The following is a 16,101-nucleotide window of genomic DNA, read 5'->3' as shown; positions in this document are numbered from 1 at the left end:
GCAATGGAAGATCTGGGTTACGTCAGACTTAATACATTATGCAAGGAAGATGAACGACCTTAGGAAATTGACTCGAGAGTTATGTAATTCCTTCGAGCACATGCAGACTAGTTAAGGACATCAAAGACAATCCTAAAGCTTTTTGGAGGTATGCCTCATCACGTCTGCAGTACAAGCCGAAGGTAGGAAGCCTGGTAAGGCCCGACGGCACTGTGGCTAAGACGGACAAGGACAAAGTCGATATTCTAAACGAATTCTTCAGTAGTGTCTTCACCACCGAAGATGATCACATCCCCAGCGTGGATGTCAGGCCTCTGGAGTGAGACTAGAGAGTCTGGAGATCAGTGAGGAAGGTGTGCGGAGGAAGTTGACAGAGTTGAACCCGAGTAAATCAGCTGGTCCTGACGGCCTTCACCCCAGAATGCTGAATTAGTTAGCCTCAGATCTAGCACGTCCCTTGAACTTACTCTTCAAGAAGTCGCTCGAGTCCGCTAGACTACCGGATAGTTGGAAACAGGCTCATGTTACACCCATCCACAAGAAGGGGGGAAGGGACCAACCAGGTAACTACAGACCTGTTAGCTTGACGTCAGTTGTGGGGAAGTTACTTGAGTCCATCATCAGGGACTCCCTTGTGCAGTACATGTTGGTGAACGACTTCTTCTCTAATGCCCAGCACGGTTTTGTACCAGGACGGTCCTGTACTACCCAGTTACTAGTGGTAATGGAGGAGTGGTCGGAGATTCTCCAGCGGGGACACCCGGTGGATGTAGTGTACCTGGATTTAAAAAAAAAGCGTTTGATTCCGTGCCTCATCAGCGTCTTCTTCACAAACTACAGTCTTATGGGGTGAGGGGAAAACTGTGGGACTGGATAGGGGACTTCCTACAGCAAAGGAGGCAACGAGTTGCGCTGAACGGGGAATTCCTCTCATGGGCGGACGTGAGGAGTGGGATCCCCCAAGGGAGTGTCTGAGGGCCTGTCCTGTTTGTCGTTTTCATCAACGATCTCCCTGAGGTGGTATCAAGTGGGATCAACATATTTGCAGATGACAGTAAAATCTACTGCAAAGTGGGAACAGAAGAGGATGTAACCTCTCTGCAACAAGACATGGAAGCAGTAGAGGAGTGGTCAACTAAATGGCAGCTCCCGTTCAATGCTGGGAAGTGTAAAGTCCTGCACCTAGGGAGAAACAACACAAAGGCAACTTACACACTGGGGTCCCAGGAGTTGCAGGAAACGGAAGAAGAGATGGATTTAGGAGCTCAAACTCACCTTCCATTCCAATGCAGCAACTGCAACCAGAAAAGCAAACCGGATGTTGGGACTTGTCAAAAGAACTTTCCATAATCTAGATCTTCAGACCGTTCCGCTTTTGTACAAGGAATGATAAGGCCTCATCTGGAATATGCTAACGTGATATGGGGTCCACACTTTCGTCAGGATCAACAGGGGATGGAGAAGGTACAGAGGAGGGTTACAAAGCTCCCACCCAGCCTTAAGGACTTACCGTATGAGGAGAGGCTAAGGGCATTAAAGATCGATGCCCTCCTTGCATTTCAGACGACGTAGGGGGGGGGGGGCATGATACAACTTTTCAATGTTTGACATATAGGACTATATGTGCGTTGGTTATTAATTCCTTGATACATTTTTGATCACCGTAATGCAAGTGATAGTAATGTTAAGAAACAGGATCACCGTACACTAGTGTCTTTTGTGTTGTTGTGTTGATATATGCCTACATAAAAGGCACGTACATGGCAAATACGTATGCGTACTCCGGAGCAGTTTTTTTTACTCCGGAGCAACACGTATAGCCGCTCCAAAGCAATGATTCACTGCAAGTACATATAGATGGTATATGTCCATACGTACATGACAAATATACTTACTTACAACAGATATACTTACTCACTTACTCCGGAGCAGTGTTTTTACTCCGGAGCAGATTTTTTACTCCGGAGCGACACGCATATCAACTCCAAAGCAATGACTCACTTCATGTACATATAGATGGTACATGTTCTTAGTAAAATTAATATACTAACTTACAACAAATACACTTACTCATTCACTCCGGAGCATACTCCGGAGCAGTATTTTTAAATCCGGAGCAGTTTTTTTTTTACTCTGGGGCAACACGTAGAGCTACTCCAAAGCAATGATTCACTGCATGTACATATAGATGGTATATGTTCGTACGCACATGGCAAATATACTTACTTACAACAAATATACTTACTCATTTACTCCGGAGCAGTTTCCTTTTACTCCGGAGCAGTTTATTTTTACTCCGGAGCAACACGTATAGCTACTCCAAAGGAATGATTTACTGCATGTACATATAGATAGTATATGTTCGTACGTAAGTTACATGACAAATATGCTTACCGAGCGTTGACCAAACAGCGTACCTTACTTATGATGGGCGTGTTTTAACATGCTACATGTTCGGGCGTGTTTAGTGCAAAATTTACGTCACGATGATGCAAACGTTTGCAGTGAGAAGCCAACAGAGACACTGTACAAACGACGGGTACTTGTCGTGCCGCCGACGGTCAAGCCATCCGTCCCATCCACGTTGGCGTAACAACCAGTTTCCCGCATTGTCGCAAATCAACGTTGCTAACTCGGTCAAGATGGCACTGGTATTTCTTTCATAGCGTTCGTTCGAGTTGATACAAACGTCCGCGGCGAAAGACATTGCGGTAACGAGTCGACCACAGTTTAATCGTCGCTCTTGCAGTACTTTCTCGAGCACCGTTTTCAGCCCATCCCTCGCGTTGGGTACGTTGTCCATGAAACTGTCGATAATCTTTTCATATTCCTCTTCCGCCGAGATCGTATCCACTCATTGTATTACTTTAAGGCACGCCGCCGAACTGGGGCGTCGCCAGTGTTTGGGATTTGTGATTTAGTAACTGACGAAAGACGTCTGTTGTTTGTGCTTTCAAGACTGATGTCAGCAGATTCAACCGGTTGACATATATATCCATTACGTGGAGACCACAACACTTCCAAAATAGTCCCCTAGCAGAGACATACAAGCTAGCCAAATAAGGGCATGTCTTTCACAATGGGGGAGGGGGGTGGCGGTGACGATGACCTCTGACCTGCACTACCTGAATGAATAATATGTGACCATCTGACCTGCTCCTCCTGCATATATTATATGTGACCTCTGACCTGATCCGCCTGAATGAATAATATGTGACCTCTGACCTGCTCCACCTGAATAAATAATATGTGACCTCTGACCTGCTCCACCTTGCTCCGCCTGAATAATGATAGTGATCCTGTCCCTACTATATTACTGACGAAAATTGATGCGCTCGTGGATGTCATCTGTATAATCAAATAAAGATGGCCTTACCAGAACAGCTGGGTTTGTCATATTGCCAGGTGCCATCTTCGAAGCATGTCACCCTGCTGGTATGCCTAAAATCAAGGTTGTACCCTTCGTTGCAGGTGTAAGTTACCCTTTCTCCCACGTTGTAGAACCTCTTGGCAGGGACTCTGATGCCGTTGGTTGGAGGACCCATGTCCCAGCAACCGTTTTCATCTAGGTGATATAAGTTAGAGGGGCAATCATTTTAAAATCATTAACCCTATTCAGATCGGGCTTTTTTGGTCAACCCTGGACCGGGGGGTGGGGGCTTTTGAGGCCCTCCACTTCTAAGTCCTATAACTCTAACACGACGTGCTTTAGGGCCAACAGTTTTTTAGGACATAATGTGGACAAAATATCTGACAAGTATGTGACGGTTGACGTTACGTTGACGTACGATGACGTAAATATGACGTCATCAATTCGATTATATTGGCCGGACCCATAAAAAGGGTATTCTCAGAAAACTTCAAGTTACTCTACAAAAATGTAACAACAAGTGCAGATAACAGAATAATAATGTTTATTACGACTTGCGTTGCCAATAGCAACATCAATGGCGTCAAAATGACGTCATAAAATGACGTCATGCACATCTAAGATACGAGTTGGGCTCGATGATATCCACCACCTAGAATTTCTTAAAACTACTTTTTTTGCAACAAATAATCACAAATGGCAATGAAAATAGACTGAATTCATTCATTTAAATGGTTTTTGATGAAAAAATACCAGGTAGTTACAAATTTCATGGAATAATTAGCTTGTTATTCTTGATCTGGCCATACGGTCCGCCATCTTGGATTTGGGGCTGATGACGTCATCAAATTAGCATAACTTATGCATATATAATAATAAAAGATATGCTAAATAATGTAAGATTTTATTTATGTAACAAAATAGCAGTAATATAGCAAATAAATGTGAAAAATACATTGTTAGAACCAAAAATAGTGATTTTTGGCAAAACTGCCTGTCAACGAACGGTTGCCATGGCAACACGAAAAAACGGAAAATTTGTCAAACTTCATAATATTGTTGCCAACAATATTTCAGGAAAACTCATTAAATTTGGTGGCTCTAGCGTAAGCCGTTCTGGCGTCATTGGACATCAAAGTTGGCGCAGGCCTCAAAAGCCCCCCCCCCCCCGTCTGAATAGGGTTAAGAAAGATAGATCAGACCACAGGAAGTAAATTTTATGGATGGCATCAGTGTTCTTATTAATTTTCGCCTTTTTCATTCTTCGGGGATGGTCAGTTAGACCAAAATAGGCAAACATGTTGTGTTGTTGCCAAATAATCATACTTGTAAAAGTGACACTAGGGAGGTATGCACAACTTACTGCATGGAATAAGGTCACAGTCTTCTTGTCTGCCATCTTTCACAAGACAAAATGGCCGCTCGTGACCGGTAGGGTTGCGGCAGTAGTTGTTCACCAAGTTAGCCCAGGGGTACTTTGTCGTGTAGAAACCAGCCTGCGCATCGGACCACTCCAAACATTCTGCCCCGGATATAGTTTTACTCGATCTACCACGGTAGTTCATGCCGTTGCCATGATAGCAAACTGGATATTAAAGGAGAAATCGCCATATATATATATATATATATATATATATATATATATATATATCAGCAATTTATCGTATCGATGTACAAAATGATACATTCCTAAATAGTGAAATAAAACTGAATATGAAATTCAGTGACCAAAGCCAAATTGATAAAAAGACATACAGCCAGGGCTACCCAACTAGCTGTATGCTACTATAAATGTCTAGTCCTGGTAACTGCACATTATACAATACAGATGGTTATACCGACTACTAGTATATAGATACAGATACAGATTTCCAGTGTTGGGTAAATAAAGTTTAGCTACTTCACAATGACATTTATCAGCACAGATGAACTTTATGATCTGCGAGCTATGGGGAATAGTACAATTTAAGAAAAGTAGTGAGTGAACGGAGTATTTCTCCTTACATTCGTTGTTCTTCCATTCTGGTTTAAGGTTCCAACAACCGTGTTGTGGTGACGGAAACAAGTCACAGGTAGGGAGCTGGTCCTTCATCCGGTCATCGGCCATTTTGAGGACCTCCTCACACCACGAACGGCACGCTAGCAGTTGTGTGCCCCTACAAAATATAGTAACAGCGAGCAGATTGTTATTGGACTGAGCAGAGCTTTGGACTATTGCTTGTAGCCATTTTCAGCTTAAAATGACACATCTGATATTTTGTGAGAAACTTCTCTGTTACTCAGAGGATTATTATGACCTCCAAGAAGGGTTTTATTGAAAATCGAAAAATCTTGAGATTTTTACAATAGATCTTGAGATTCTGTGTAAAATCTTGAGATGTTTTGAAAATTGCTTGAAAAAGTCCCAAGTCTTCGGATGTTTGGAAAAGTATTGAGATCATTTCAAAGAATCTTGAATCGTTATGGAAGATCTTAAGATTGTTATAAAAAAATCTCGATTGTTCCGAAAAAATCTTAAGGTTGTCCTAAAAGATTCTCTCAAAAAATATTCCCATGGGAGCGGAGATTAGGCAGATGCAGAACTACCGCTCTCTTCTTCGTAAACCCAGAAAAGAAATACGTCTCCTGTCTATTCACAAACTGGACTAAACTAGACTAAACTGGACTGAACTGGACTAAACAGGGATAGGGTAAAGGTTTGTCATATTCCATCATCAACACAGAACTTTAAAACACTACAAACAAATTATAACAATTACAGCGTGAACGTTACTCTCCAAATCGTGAGCAGGAACTACCAGATGGCTGATATTAAACATATTATAAAAAAACTGAGTACGCACTTTCATCAAATACACAGTATGGATTGAAATATCTATTCTATGTTGAGTATGGATTGAAATATATCCTTACTTTTTCTTACATTTTCTTCAAATGGATTCAGTTTTGTTCATTTGGGGGCCAAATGACTTGAAATTTGTCACGGAGATACAGCTGGCAACTTCCCTCAGACTTTTCCTTAATTCATTTATACAGGCTCTGAAATTACTTTATTCAGTTTTTTGTCATTCTAATTCCAAAAATGTATATTTTGAGCCCCTGTACCGTTCTGGTTTTATAAGGTAATGACCTGCAATTTGGAATAGAGGTGCCCGGATATATGTAGCCTGGTATCGAGCCGTATTATAGCTCCCGAGTCTCTTCTGTCATCTTTGCAAATATTTGCGAAGTGGACAGAAGAGACTCTGAGGCTATAATACGGCTGGATACCAGGCTATGATATATGTCCATAGGACTCTATTATTAACGCCTTTTGCATACACCATTTGAAACATTGAGTTTTTAAAAAGATTTTCTAGACTCAAAATGTACATCTTTGGCTACCATTCCCTTGTATCAAAACTAAATGACAATGTCGGTATAGAGGTGCGCCACACAGAACTTCATTCAGACTTTGGGTCCATAAAATTGAAAAGATCTGGAATTTGGTCAGGGGTAGCTTTCACACTATGGGCAAAAATAGGGTAACATTGAGTGCATTCTGCTGGGGGTCGAATTGATAAAACATTTTGGAGTGGGGTGATAATTGGATGGTCCATTTCTACAAAGAAATTGATATTGAATTCAAACAATTTTTGAACGGGGATGGGGATGGGGATGGCGCATCCCCGTCTTGTAATCAGCTAGAAAAAAGGTATGTCACCCCGTGGTATAACCCCAACGTTGCGGTAATATACCGTACGTCTCTACTACTACTGCTATGCCATAGCTATAGGCTATGGAGATGGAGTGAAACATGCTGTATTTGCTCCCTAGCAAATATCGGCCTTTCCAGTAAGTGTTCCTGAAGCATTTGGCACAGTGTCCAGTCGAATACAGTATTTTTGCTCACAAGCACGAGGTTGTGTTGACTCCATGTTGAGACGAGGAGCAGGAAGCCTCATAGACATTACATCGTGGGAAGATGACGGTAGATGCAAATTCCCGGAACTCAGGATGTTGGTCCTCTGCGTTGTTGGGCGAACTGTTGAGTAACGCCACGGCAGAGGAATTCTGTATCTCCTCAAACGTCGTCTGGCCCAGCTGATTCGGCAGCACCGCAAGTCTGTCGCCGAGGTTGAAGTCCCCCGGAATTGGCTGGCACACTAAAAATTACAACAATATTTATGTAGATAAATTATCACTTTGAACATTATACCATTTATATTAGATAATTATTGAAATGCGGCACTGACAAATAAGAAGAAATGATGAGCCGTTTATAAATCTGCTCAATCAGTGAAAAAAGTTGAGATGGGAGTAGTTCCTAGTTTTGAGTTCGCGGTAGTGCTATCCCGCTAACAAAGTACTTTAAATTACTATAGTCACATACTGTACATAATGTAAAAAAAATGCAAGTCGGAAACCACTTACTGCTGGTTGGTTACTCGGCAAGTGTGTAACAAACGGACAGAACAGTCGACTTTGACTTTGATAGTGCTGGCGTGATCAACTGTCACTGACCTAGTCTAACCGTATCTACCTCCTGAATACTGTGACAATGTATAATACATAGTATGAAGTGAGAAGGGGTGCTGTAGGCGGTGCGAGCAGAAGGAAAATGTTCAAAGGTTCGCGGTGGTTTTGAGTTCCCGGTAAAGCGGCTACCGCGAAAAGCACCAACTTAAAATCGCCGTGAATTTTTTGCATCTTTGTCATTCCTGAGTCGCGAAAACGTTCCATACTGGTGTTCTGGACCTTCTGATAACTTTCTGTATCACACAGGCTTCGAATTTGTATCACGCGGGCTTCCTTCGAGTACATCGAACCTCCGGCCTTCGGGCGATCCTTCCCGGGGTCGGGCTTGTACCCGGGTGATACGAAATACACCGTGTTGCATTCTATATTTTTACAACTTACCGCAACCTTCCTCGTCGCTCCCGTCTGGACAGTCCGTCGCCTCGTCACACCGCCTCCACGCCAGGATGCAGGCATTTCCCTGTCCGCACGGGAAGTACCCGGGGGAGCAGGGGATCTCTGTGTGGGGAAACAGTTTGTTACTTCAGTCCTTCATGATTTCAATCTACAAAGGCTTCTTGTAGCTGCGGTTACCGAAGCAAAAGCATTTCGCACTACTTCTTTCACTTCAAAATCGCGGAATGTTAATTTTCTGTGGGCCTTCAACTTTGACATATTACCCAGAGTTCCTTTCACCCGCGCATGCGTGGTAACTAGTGTGAGAAGGCTTATTGCAGGTAACACGAGAGATTATTGTGTAAATTTTTAAAACAATATCGCAAGTGTCTAGTACTCTGATATAAAACTAGTAAAAGGTATCTCTAGATGCTGGGTAATTGAGTTCGACTCCTTTTTCGAAGACAGTAGAAGGCAAAAGATCCCACCTTTTCTATCAAGTGTGGGTTTTGTGATGTTAGAACAAGAATTGTTTTCTTTTTGTCAGTGAATGTAGAGACGTTTGGGTGGAATTTGGTGGCGTCTTCAAACAGCTCTTTTCTTTAGTGATCGTAGAAAGAGCAGTTTGACATAAAATGTGTTTCGTCTTCCACCATGTTTGACGTGCATTGTTTGCACTTTCTTTCACACACAGGTAGCTTCTTGTACCGCCCTCATATGTCTTTCAGGAGTTGTACTTACCAGCAGGACCTGCCTCGGTAATGTAGATGCCCCATGGACTACCCAGTCCGTCCACGAAAACAGTCCTAGTCATGTTGGTCTTAGACATCCTTGAGACGTGGAACGAAACATTTGTGTCCTTAATTACCTATCACATATAACTGAATTCAACTGAATTCAATATTTATTGCGCAACAATTGTACGGGTACAATGTATGGCAAGTTCGGTTGCAATACATGTGCAGAGCATCAAAACTAATATCTACGTAGTTGCATGCATTGTCATAACAATGGTAAATGGTTCTATGTAGGAAATTACTAATCGCTATGCCACTTTAGCTTAGTATACTCATATTTATGCCATTCCTGGTTGAGATAACATTCGAGACGGTGCAACACACCAGCTTTGCAGGCACGCAGCGCAACAGCAGCTGGTTATATTACACTGAGTGACCCGTCAAACCTAGTTTTTCCACATCTATCTGCAAACGTTCTATAAAACTATCCAGAGAAGATGCCCTTACCTCGCTTGGTGATAACAAATTCTACTCTACGATAGTTCTGGAAAAATACGAAATTTTCTCAGTTAATTGAAGTTTCAACAATCAGTGACTACATTTTGAAAGGTAAACTCACGTACCTCCAAATTTTTGATGGCTATCAGTCCACCTTGATCATGGAGTGACCCAGTTCTCGCGAGAGTTGCGAGAACTGGGTCGGGATTTGCGTGGATCTTTCGAGGTACGTGAGCTTACCATTCAAAATGTAGTCTAGTCACTGGTTGATGGAAATTCTATTAACCGTGTACATATTACGTAACTGATGAATCTCTTCAACGAAATTTCCTCACTTTCCTATCATACCGCGGTTGGTTGATGAGGATGAATCCCACCAGTTAGACGACCAGTAAATGAAGTGCTCATCAACTGCAATACCACGAACCCACTTCCCTTCCTCATACAGCACTTCTCGGACATCGTTCCCCACAAGGTCAGAGCTGTAGATGCCGTATTGCTGATCACGGTAGTACAATCGATCCTCTGAATGGGATGAACAAATAAAGCGGTCAAGACTAGGGGTGGTTACCGGTACAGAAGATTCAGGTCCAGGTCCGGTTCAGGTTCAGAGAATCAGGTCCAGGTCTGGACCTGAACCTGGACCTGATTCAGTATGTGAAAACTTATGAATAGACGATACTCAAAACAGTGGTCCATTTCGGAACAAATAAATCTGTTTTGTGGAGTATTGGACTCCCACTGTCGTTGAAAATTGAAAAAAAAACCTACTATGATATAATGTTGTCATTAATTATTCAAATGTACTCCTCTTTTGCATAATTTGTATTTTATCTTGTACATCATTGTCTAAGGTACCTACATACCAAACATCATGAAAATCCGTTGTTCCCTTCTTGAGTTATCCTCTTCAGAAGTTTTTGACAAAAATGGCCCTGCCCAAACTTATGTCACTTCTTCTTGAGCACAAGAGCTATCTAACACTCAAAAATTGTGACCATAGCGTAATCAGAATAGCAAAACCGGAAGTTGTGCTGCAACACCAGGGAAAGCCACTAGGGGGGCCCAAAATCTAATTAATTCCAGCTTTCATCACACACTACAAACACACTAAGCGTGAAAAAAAAATTAACCAAGCCGTTCTTGAGTAATCTTGTTTACACACACACGGACACACAGATAAACGCAGAGTAAAATAGAACCTCCATGATATTTCATGGAGGTAACTAAGGTCTATTTCTTACCATTGTAGTCTATTGTAATGGCGTAGGGATGACTCAAGCCCATAATGAGAGCCGTGTGGTTGCTACCGTCCAGCGTAGCACGGTGAATTATGCCATGACCACCATCCGCCCAGTACACGAATCTGTGGAAATAAGTCCATCAAACAAAAATCTTACATCCACAAATAGTTTCACCAGGTTAATAGATCAGTCGAACAAGGTCTTCTTTGTTTCACAACTTTCTTTGAATTCTTCCGTAGACGTTTCGGCGACTAGCTTCATTCGGTGGTTATAGGAATAGGCCATGAGTTATGGCACCGTACACACCTCGGGGTGGGTCATTAACCCTATATTACATATATATATTACTCACCCATTCCTGGGGTCCAGGACCAGGTTGTAAGGCCACAAGGTGGTTGGTGACGTCAGAAGTGTCCTGGCGGACGCTCCATTCTTCTTTGCTACAGAGATAGTGTGAGTGTCATGGACAGACCAGTAGATGTTGCCGGCAGTGTAGTCCAGTGCCAGGCCCCGGGCATCTGCAGAATAGATACGAGGACGTGACAATGAATGAGATATAGCATTTTGAAGTACTCGCTTCTAAAATAAATCTAAGGAGTTATATATGTTGCAGTTTTAAGACCATACATCCGTGCACAAAATAAAGCGCTTACCAACAAGTTTTCGATCAGTCCTCTGATCCTTCTCAAGTTGAACGGAACGGAAGTTTGACGTCAGCAAACGGTCAATGGTGCTTGGCAGTCGGTATCGGCCCCCGTCTCTGTTTGGTTATAACTTGAGAAGGATCAGAGGACTGATGGAAACATTGTTGGTAAGCGCTTTATTTTGTGTACGGATGTAAAGTCTTAAAATTGTAACATAATGTTGACTACCGTCACAGATGAACTTACATTCAAGTAAATTTGAAGGAGGATAATGGTGAAGTATAACAAACCATTGTTGGCGGTATCTATGATGGTCTCACTGTCACTTCCATCACGATAAGCCCGTTTGATGACGTTGTCTCGAGTATCGAACCAGTACACGTAGTCGGTGAGCGGGTCATAGTCCAGAACGGTGGGCATTCCTACGTCCCCCAGTGGTAGCACAAGAGTCGAGCCGGAAGTGATGTTCACTTGAAGAATCGTTCCTCCAGAATTGTCAGTGACCAAGAGGAACGGCTCACTGCTGTTGTGGGGGGTATGGTTTCCTAATGGGTTGAGGAAAATACGGTATTGAACAATATACAGGAGTCTATAAAGGATTGCCATGTCTTAAGTCATTACATACATAATCTTACTAATATGTTAAATCTTCTAGTTATTACCTTCGTCAATAAGGTTATGTTTTCAGTTACGCCATTCTGTGGGTCTGCATGTAACGAGCATAATTCGAGAACCCGTGGGTGAATTTTTTTATGATATTGAGTATTTAAGTAGCGGTTGAATCGATGGTCAAGTTCAAAAATTGTTCACCTGGCATTTTCGCCGGTACTGAAAGGGGCTGTGAAATTTTGGGCGTTTCTTTGTGGGCAACATAACTCAAGAAGCTGTTAGTGGATCTTCATGAAATTTGATAACTGAGTAGCGGTTATAAAAAAGGAAGCTTATGATTGATGGTTGACCTGACATTTTCCGTCGGTACTGTAGGTTGGTGTATGTGTCTGTTAACAACACAACTCGAGAAGCGCTTGCTTGTTCTGCATGATATCTGGTGGCCCTCCCCTCATGTATAGTTAACAGTTTACTGTAAGTGAGTCAGATACTGCTAAACTTTCTCGAGATTGTCGAGTATCTGGACGTCCCCTAATACAGGAAGTCGTAGTTCATGAATTTGTCGCTATATGTCGTCTGCTACTTTCATATTCGTTCCTAAACTTTGATATTACACTTTTTAATATCATCTATGTGTATATATACATAAATTAGGTGGTAATAGACAATATGCAGTTATTCTTGATATGTTTTAGGTTTAAAAGGAAATGAAGAGTTTTTAGTTTCTTTGAATAGACGTCCGAATCAGATGCTATGTTCAGTGCAAAGCTCAAACGCTGGCTAGGAATCGAGGGGCGAATCGACGGCCTGCTTCAGGTTGGTCCAATATGTACCTGACACGTACAATTATGTGTCAATCTATATGATAGCTTTTAACCATGTACACGCTATAACGAATTACTATAACATCGCTACACATGTAACGTTACACATGAATCAATTCCAGTCGAGCACTAGAAGGTGTAAGATATACCGGCCATCAAATATTAACGTGTTTACGTGTTATACTCAGCCCTTCATGCGCCACACCCAAGCAAACAGAAGGGTGTCCTTACCAAAACATTTTGACAATTTCTCCGTATATGACATGGCTCTGAGCACATTTACAGATCCAACGTCTTTCTTAGCCATAGATGTCATGCTTGTGTGTGTGTGTCTGTGTGTGTGTGTATGTTTGTGTGTGTGTGTATGTGTGTGTGTATGTCTGTTTGCGTGTTTTTGTGAGTATATATAACGGGCGGTGCCCCAACACGGTACGCTTTTTCTTGCGCTCAAACTCATGGCGCTCTATCGGTTGTTGCCTGAGAGTGGTCAAATTTTGATGACTGAATTTTTTACAGATAGATTTGAACAACATACTTGAATAAGAAATGCATTCATGTGGTTCATGAACCTTTCGTGCTGCGTGTTACAAGCGGCAAACACTGTGAGACAATTTCGTGTATGTAACCTTCCAATTTTGTGCTACGCTGGACAGTGTGCCTAACTTGGTACGCTTTTTTACATTTTGCTCCCTTCAGAAGTAAGTGGTAAATTTAAGTACACAGAAAAAAATTAACAGTATGGTATTTTAGCTTAAGTTTCTTTTGACAGTTAAATCGTGACTGTATGTACTTCTTGTCTCACATGAGGAAGGCTTTGCCTAGCACAATTCAGCTGATGTTTTTACGGGCAATGGGCTGAATGCACTGATTGTGAATGCCCGACTAAAAAAAAAAACATTACGAAAAAACGACACCGCCAACATCAAGAAAACTCTGTCTGATTATATGAAAATACCATCTACATCTCTCTGTCAAGTCTTATTTTCATAGACAGCACGAATCATTTGTTACAGTAAAATAAATGTTTGGAGCGTTCTCTAGTCTGCCACCTTCACGGCCACACTCCCCTTGGGAGTACAATGGTGGCAATGTTTATGTCGCTTCCTTTTGGTTGCTTTTCTACTCAACAAACATTTGAAGACCCATATTCATAGTGTTTTATGGAGCTTTATTTATGTGTATCATGGCAGTTGTGTGACTGCTTGGAAGAGTTCGTATAGTTAGCGACACGAGCCGCCAATGCGCAGAGGCCGGTGACCGCAGTGATTCAGCACTGTCAACATTACTGTTAGAATTCTGTTTAAAAAAAAAAATCCGTACCGTCTTACGACGGGAACCATCTTAGGGCGGCCCCCGTTATATATATATATATATGTGTGTGTGTGTGCGTGTGTTGTGCAAAGAAAGCTTTAGCTCTGCTTAAGATTATTGCAGGTGTTTCTTACCTTCCTCGGCACGGGTCAAGCAGGCGAAGAGCACGACATGGATGAAGACCAGCCGTAAAACAGCCATGTTGTTCCCGCCTTTTTTCCAGCAAAAGAACTCCGGCACCGAAATGCTGATCATGAAAAAGCGATGCTCCTGCCATACGCATCCACCGGTGACGGTACCCTACTTCTTCTTGTCCTACCACGAACAGAGTTATCCGTCCCGTATTTTAAAAAATGAAAACAAACACAAAAATGGAAATAGTCGAAAAAGCTTCCACCTAATCTGAGAGCCACTCGATTTCACCGTAACTGACTTCTCTATGCCTTAGTAACAACCAAGGAGACGGTTACGAAAACGACTTTTTAATGCAACAGTTAGAAGAACTGCCCACACTACGTCTATGGATTGCCTCAATGGTAAATGAAAAGGGGGCCCAGAAGAATATCATTTGACGAGGACAAATAGGGTGAAACCATTACAACGACCGGTAGGAAACATCTCCAGAATAGGTAAAAACTGACCGATAATGCTTCGTTATTGATAATTCCTCGAGACACGTGAGCTGTTCGTAAATGCTAACTTTTGTTCCGCAAAGGACCTTACTAATCATCCTGATTTTAACAGTATAAAATCATATGTTTCCATCAACCCTCAACAGAATTAGCTCACTTCAAGGACACAGCTTTTGTTGCTGCTACTATACAATAATTGGAGGCAAACCAAACCGGACAAACACGCGAGATGATTTGATGACATCTTGTTTAGTGTGACTTTTAACTTTCATTCCTCTGCAAACACATCCCATTGAGTGCACCTTTATAAATGTATGCTACAAAAAATATTTAACTTGTCACGTACATAAACATTGATGTATTTTTAAAATGTTGATACAATGTATTGGGTCAGTTACTCCTCACTCATAGTGAGCGATTGGGCTGGTCTCAGTCATGATGTTTCTGACCTAGGGCGAAGAGTTGCTGTTACAGTTCTAATCATGTAACCCGTAACCTTGAGTGGCCTTCAGGCCTTGTTACGCGGTGACCATTGAGTAAAAAAAAATTCGGATAGCGGCCAAACAGATGCCATAAAAGCCATTAGTCTAATTAGGAAAATGGTTACATTTGAAATATTTATGATCGTTCGAGGGTACAGAGCACAATGCTGGGTTTTCACCCTCAACAGATAGATGCGCATTGGTGCATAATATTAACAAATTGTATCAGAGAGTCATTTGTATGTGGCCAGGTGAAATTATGTTAGGCCATGTTGATTTGATTATGTGGATGACATCCTATGGGAGTCCCACAACTGATGCGAGGGCGCGAATGAAAAATATAAGTTACATTCATTCTAAAATCTGAGTGGTCTGGAAGGCTAAACAAATGACAAACACAGAGTACCAAATACCGGACAATAATTGACGTTGACATTATGTATATGTTTCTCGATATAGTGATATATATTTTTTTAAATCTGCGGCATGTATTTGTTCCTTTTACAGCTGCCTTGTACGATTCAAAGCATGGTGGAAAACTTTTTTTTTAATTTGGAAATGGCCGAAAATTGATGCGCGCGTGGATGTCATCCATATGATTAAATCAAAATGGCCTTAGTCTGCTCTACAATGGCTTTGTTCAGACACTCGTTTCCAAGCCGACCATCAGTGAACTCCACCTGTGTCCGACTCAAAAGCGACTTTTGGCGACGCCTCATGGACGAGCCTAACAGTATAGTTTGCGCCCGCTTGTCCATGAATTGACAGAATTCATGACGGTGTGGGAGAGTGAAACTGATACTCTAGCTAGATTAGTAGAGAACATCTGGATTTTTTTGGCTCGTTAGCAACCAGCA

General features: G+C 42.0%; 1 protein-coding gene across 1 annotated transcript in view; it reads right to left on the bottom strand.

Annotated features, from left to right (window-relative positions):
- LOC118426677 (neuronal acetylcholine receptor subunit beta-3-like) overlaps positions 1-5,651 on the bottom strand; it is a 30,556-nt gene extending 24,905 nt beyond the window's left edge. The window contains exons 1-3 of the mRNA XM_035836198.1: positions 5,375-5,651; positions 4,734-4,955; positions 3,377-3,565 (exon numbers count right to left, since the gene is read on the bottom strand). Of these exons, the coding sequence (XP_035692091.1) occupies positions 3,377-3,565; positions 4,734-4,955; positions 5,375-5,477 (514 nt within the window). The 5' untranslated portion in view covers positions 5,478-5,651. The remainder of the gene's footprint in view (positions 1-3,376; positions 3,566-4,733; positions 4,956-5,374) is intronic.
- Positions 5,652-16,101: the final 10,450 nt, after the last annotated feature.

The sequence above is a fragment of the Branchiostoma floridae genome, chromosome 11, assembly GCF_000003815.2.
Source record: "Branchiostoma floridae strain S238N-H82 chromosome 11, Bfl_VNyyK, whole genome shotgun sequence".
NCBI classification, from domain to species: domain Eukaryota; kingdom Metazoa; phylum Chordata; class Leptocardii; order Amphioxiformes; family Branchiostomatidae; genus Branchiostoma; species Branchiostoma floridae.
This window is presented reverse-complemented; position numbering and strand designations above follow the sequence as displayed.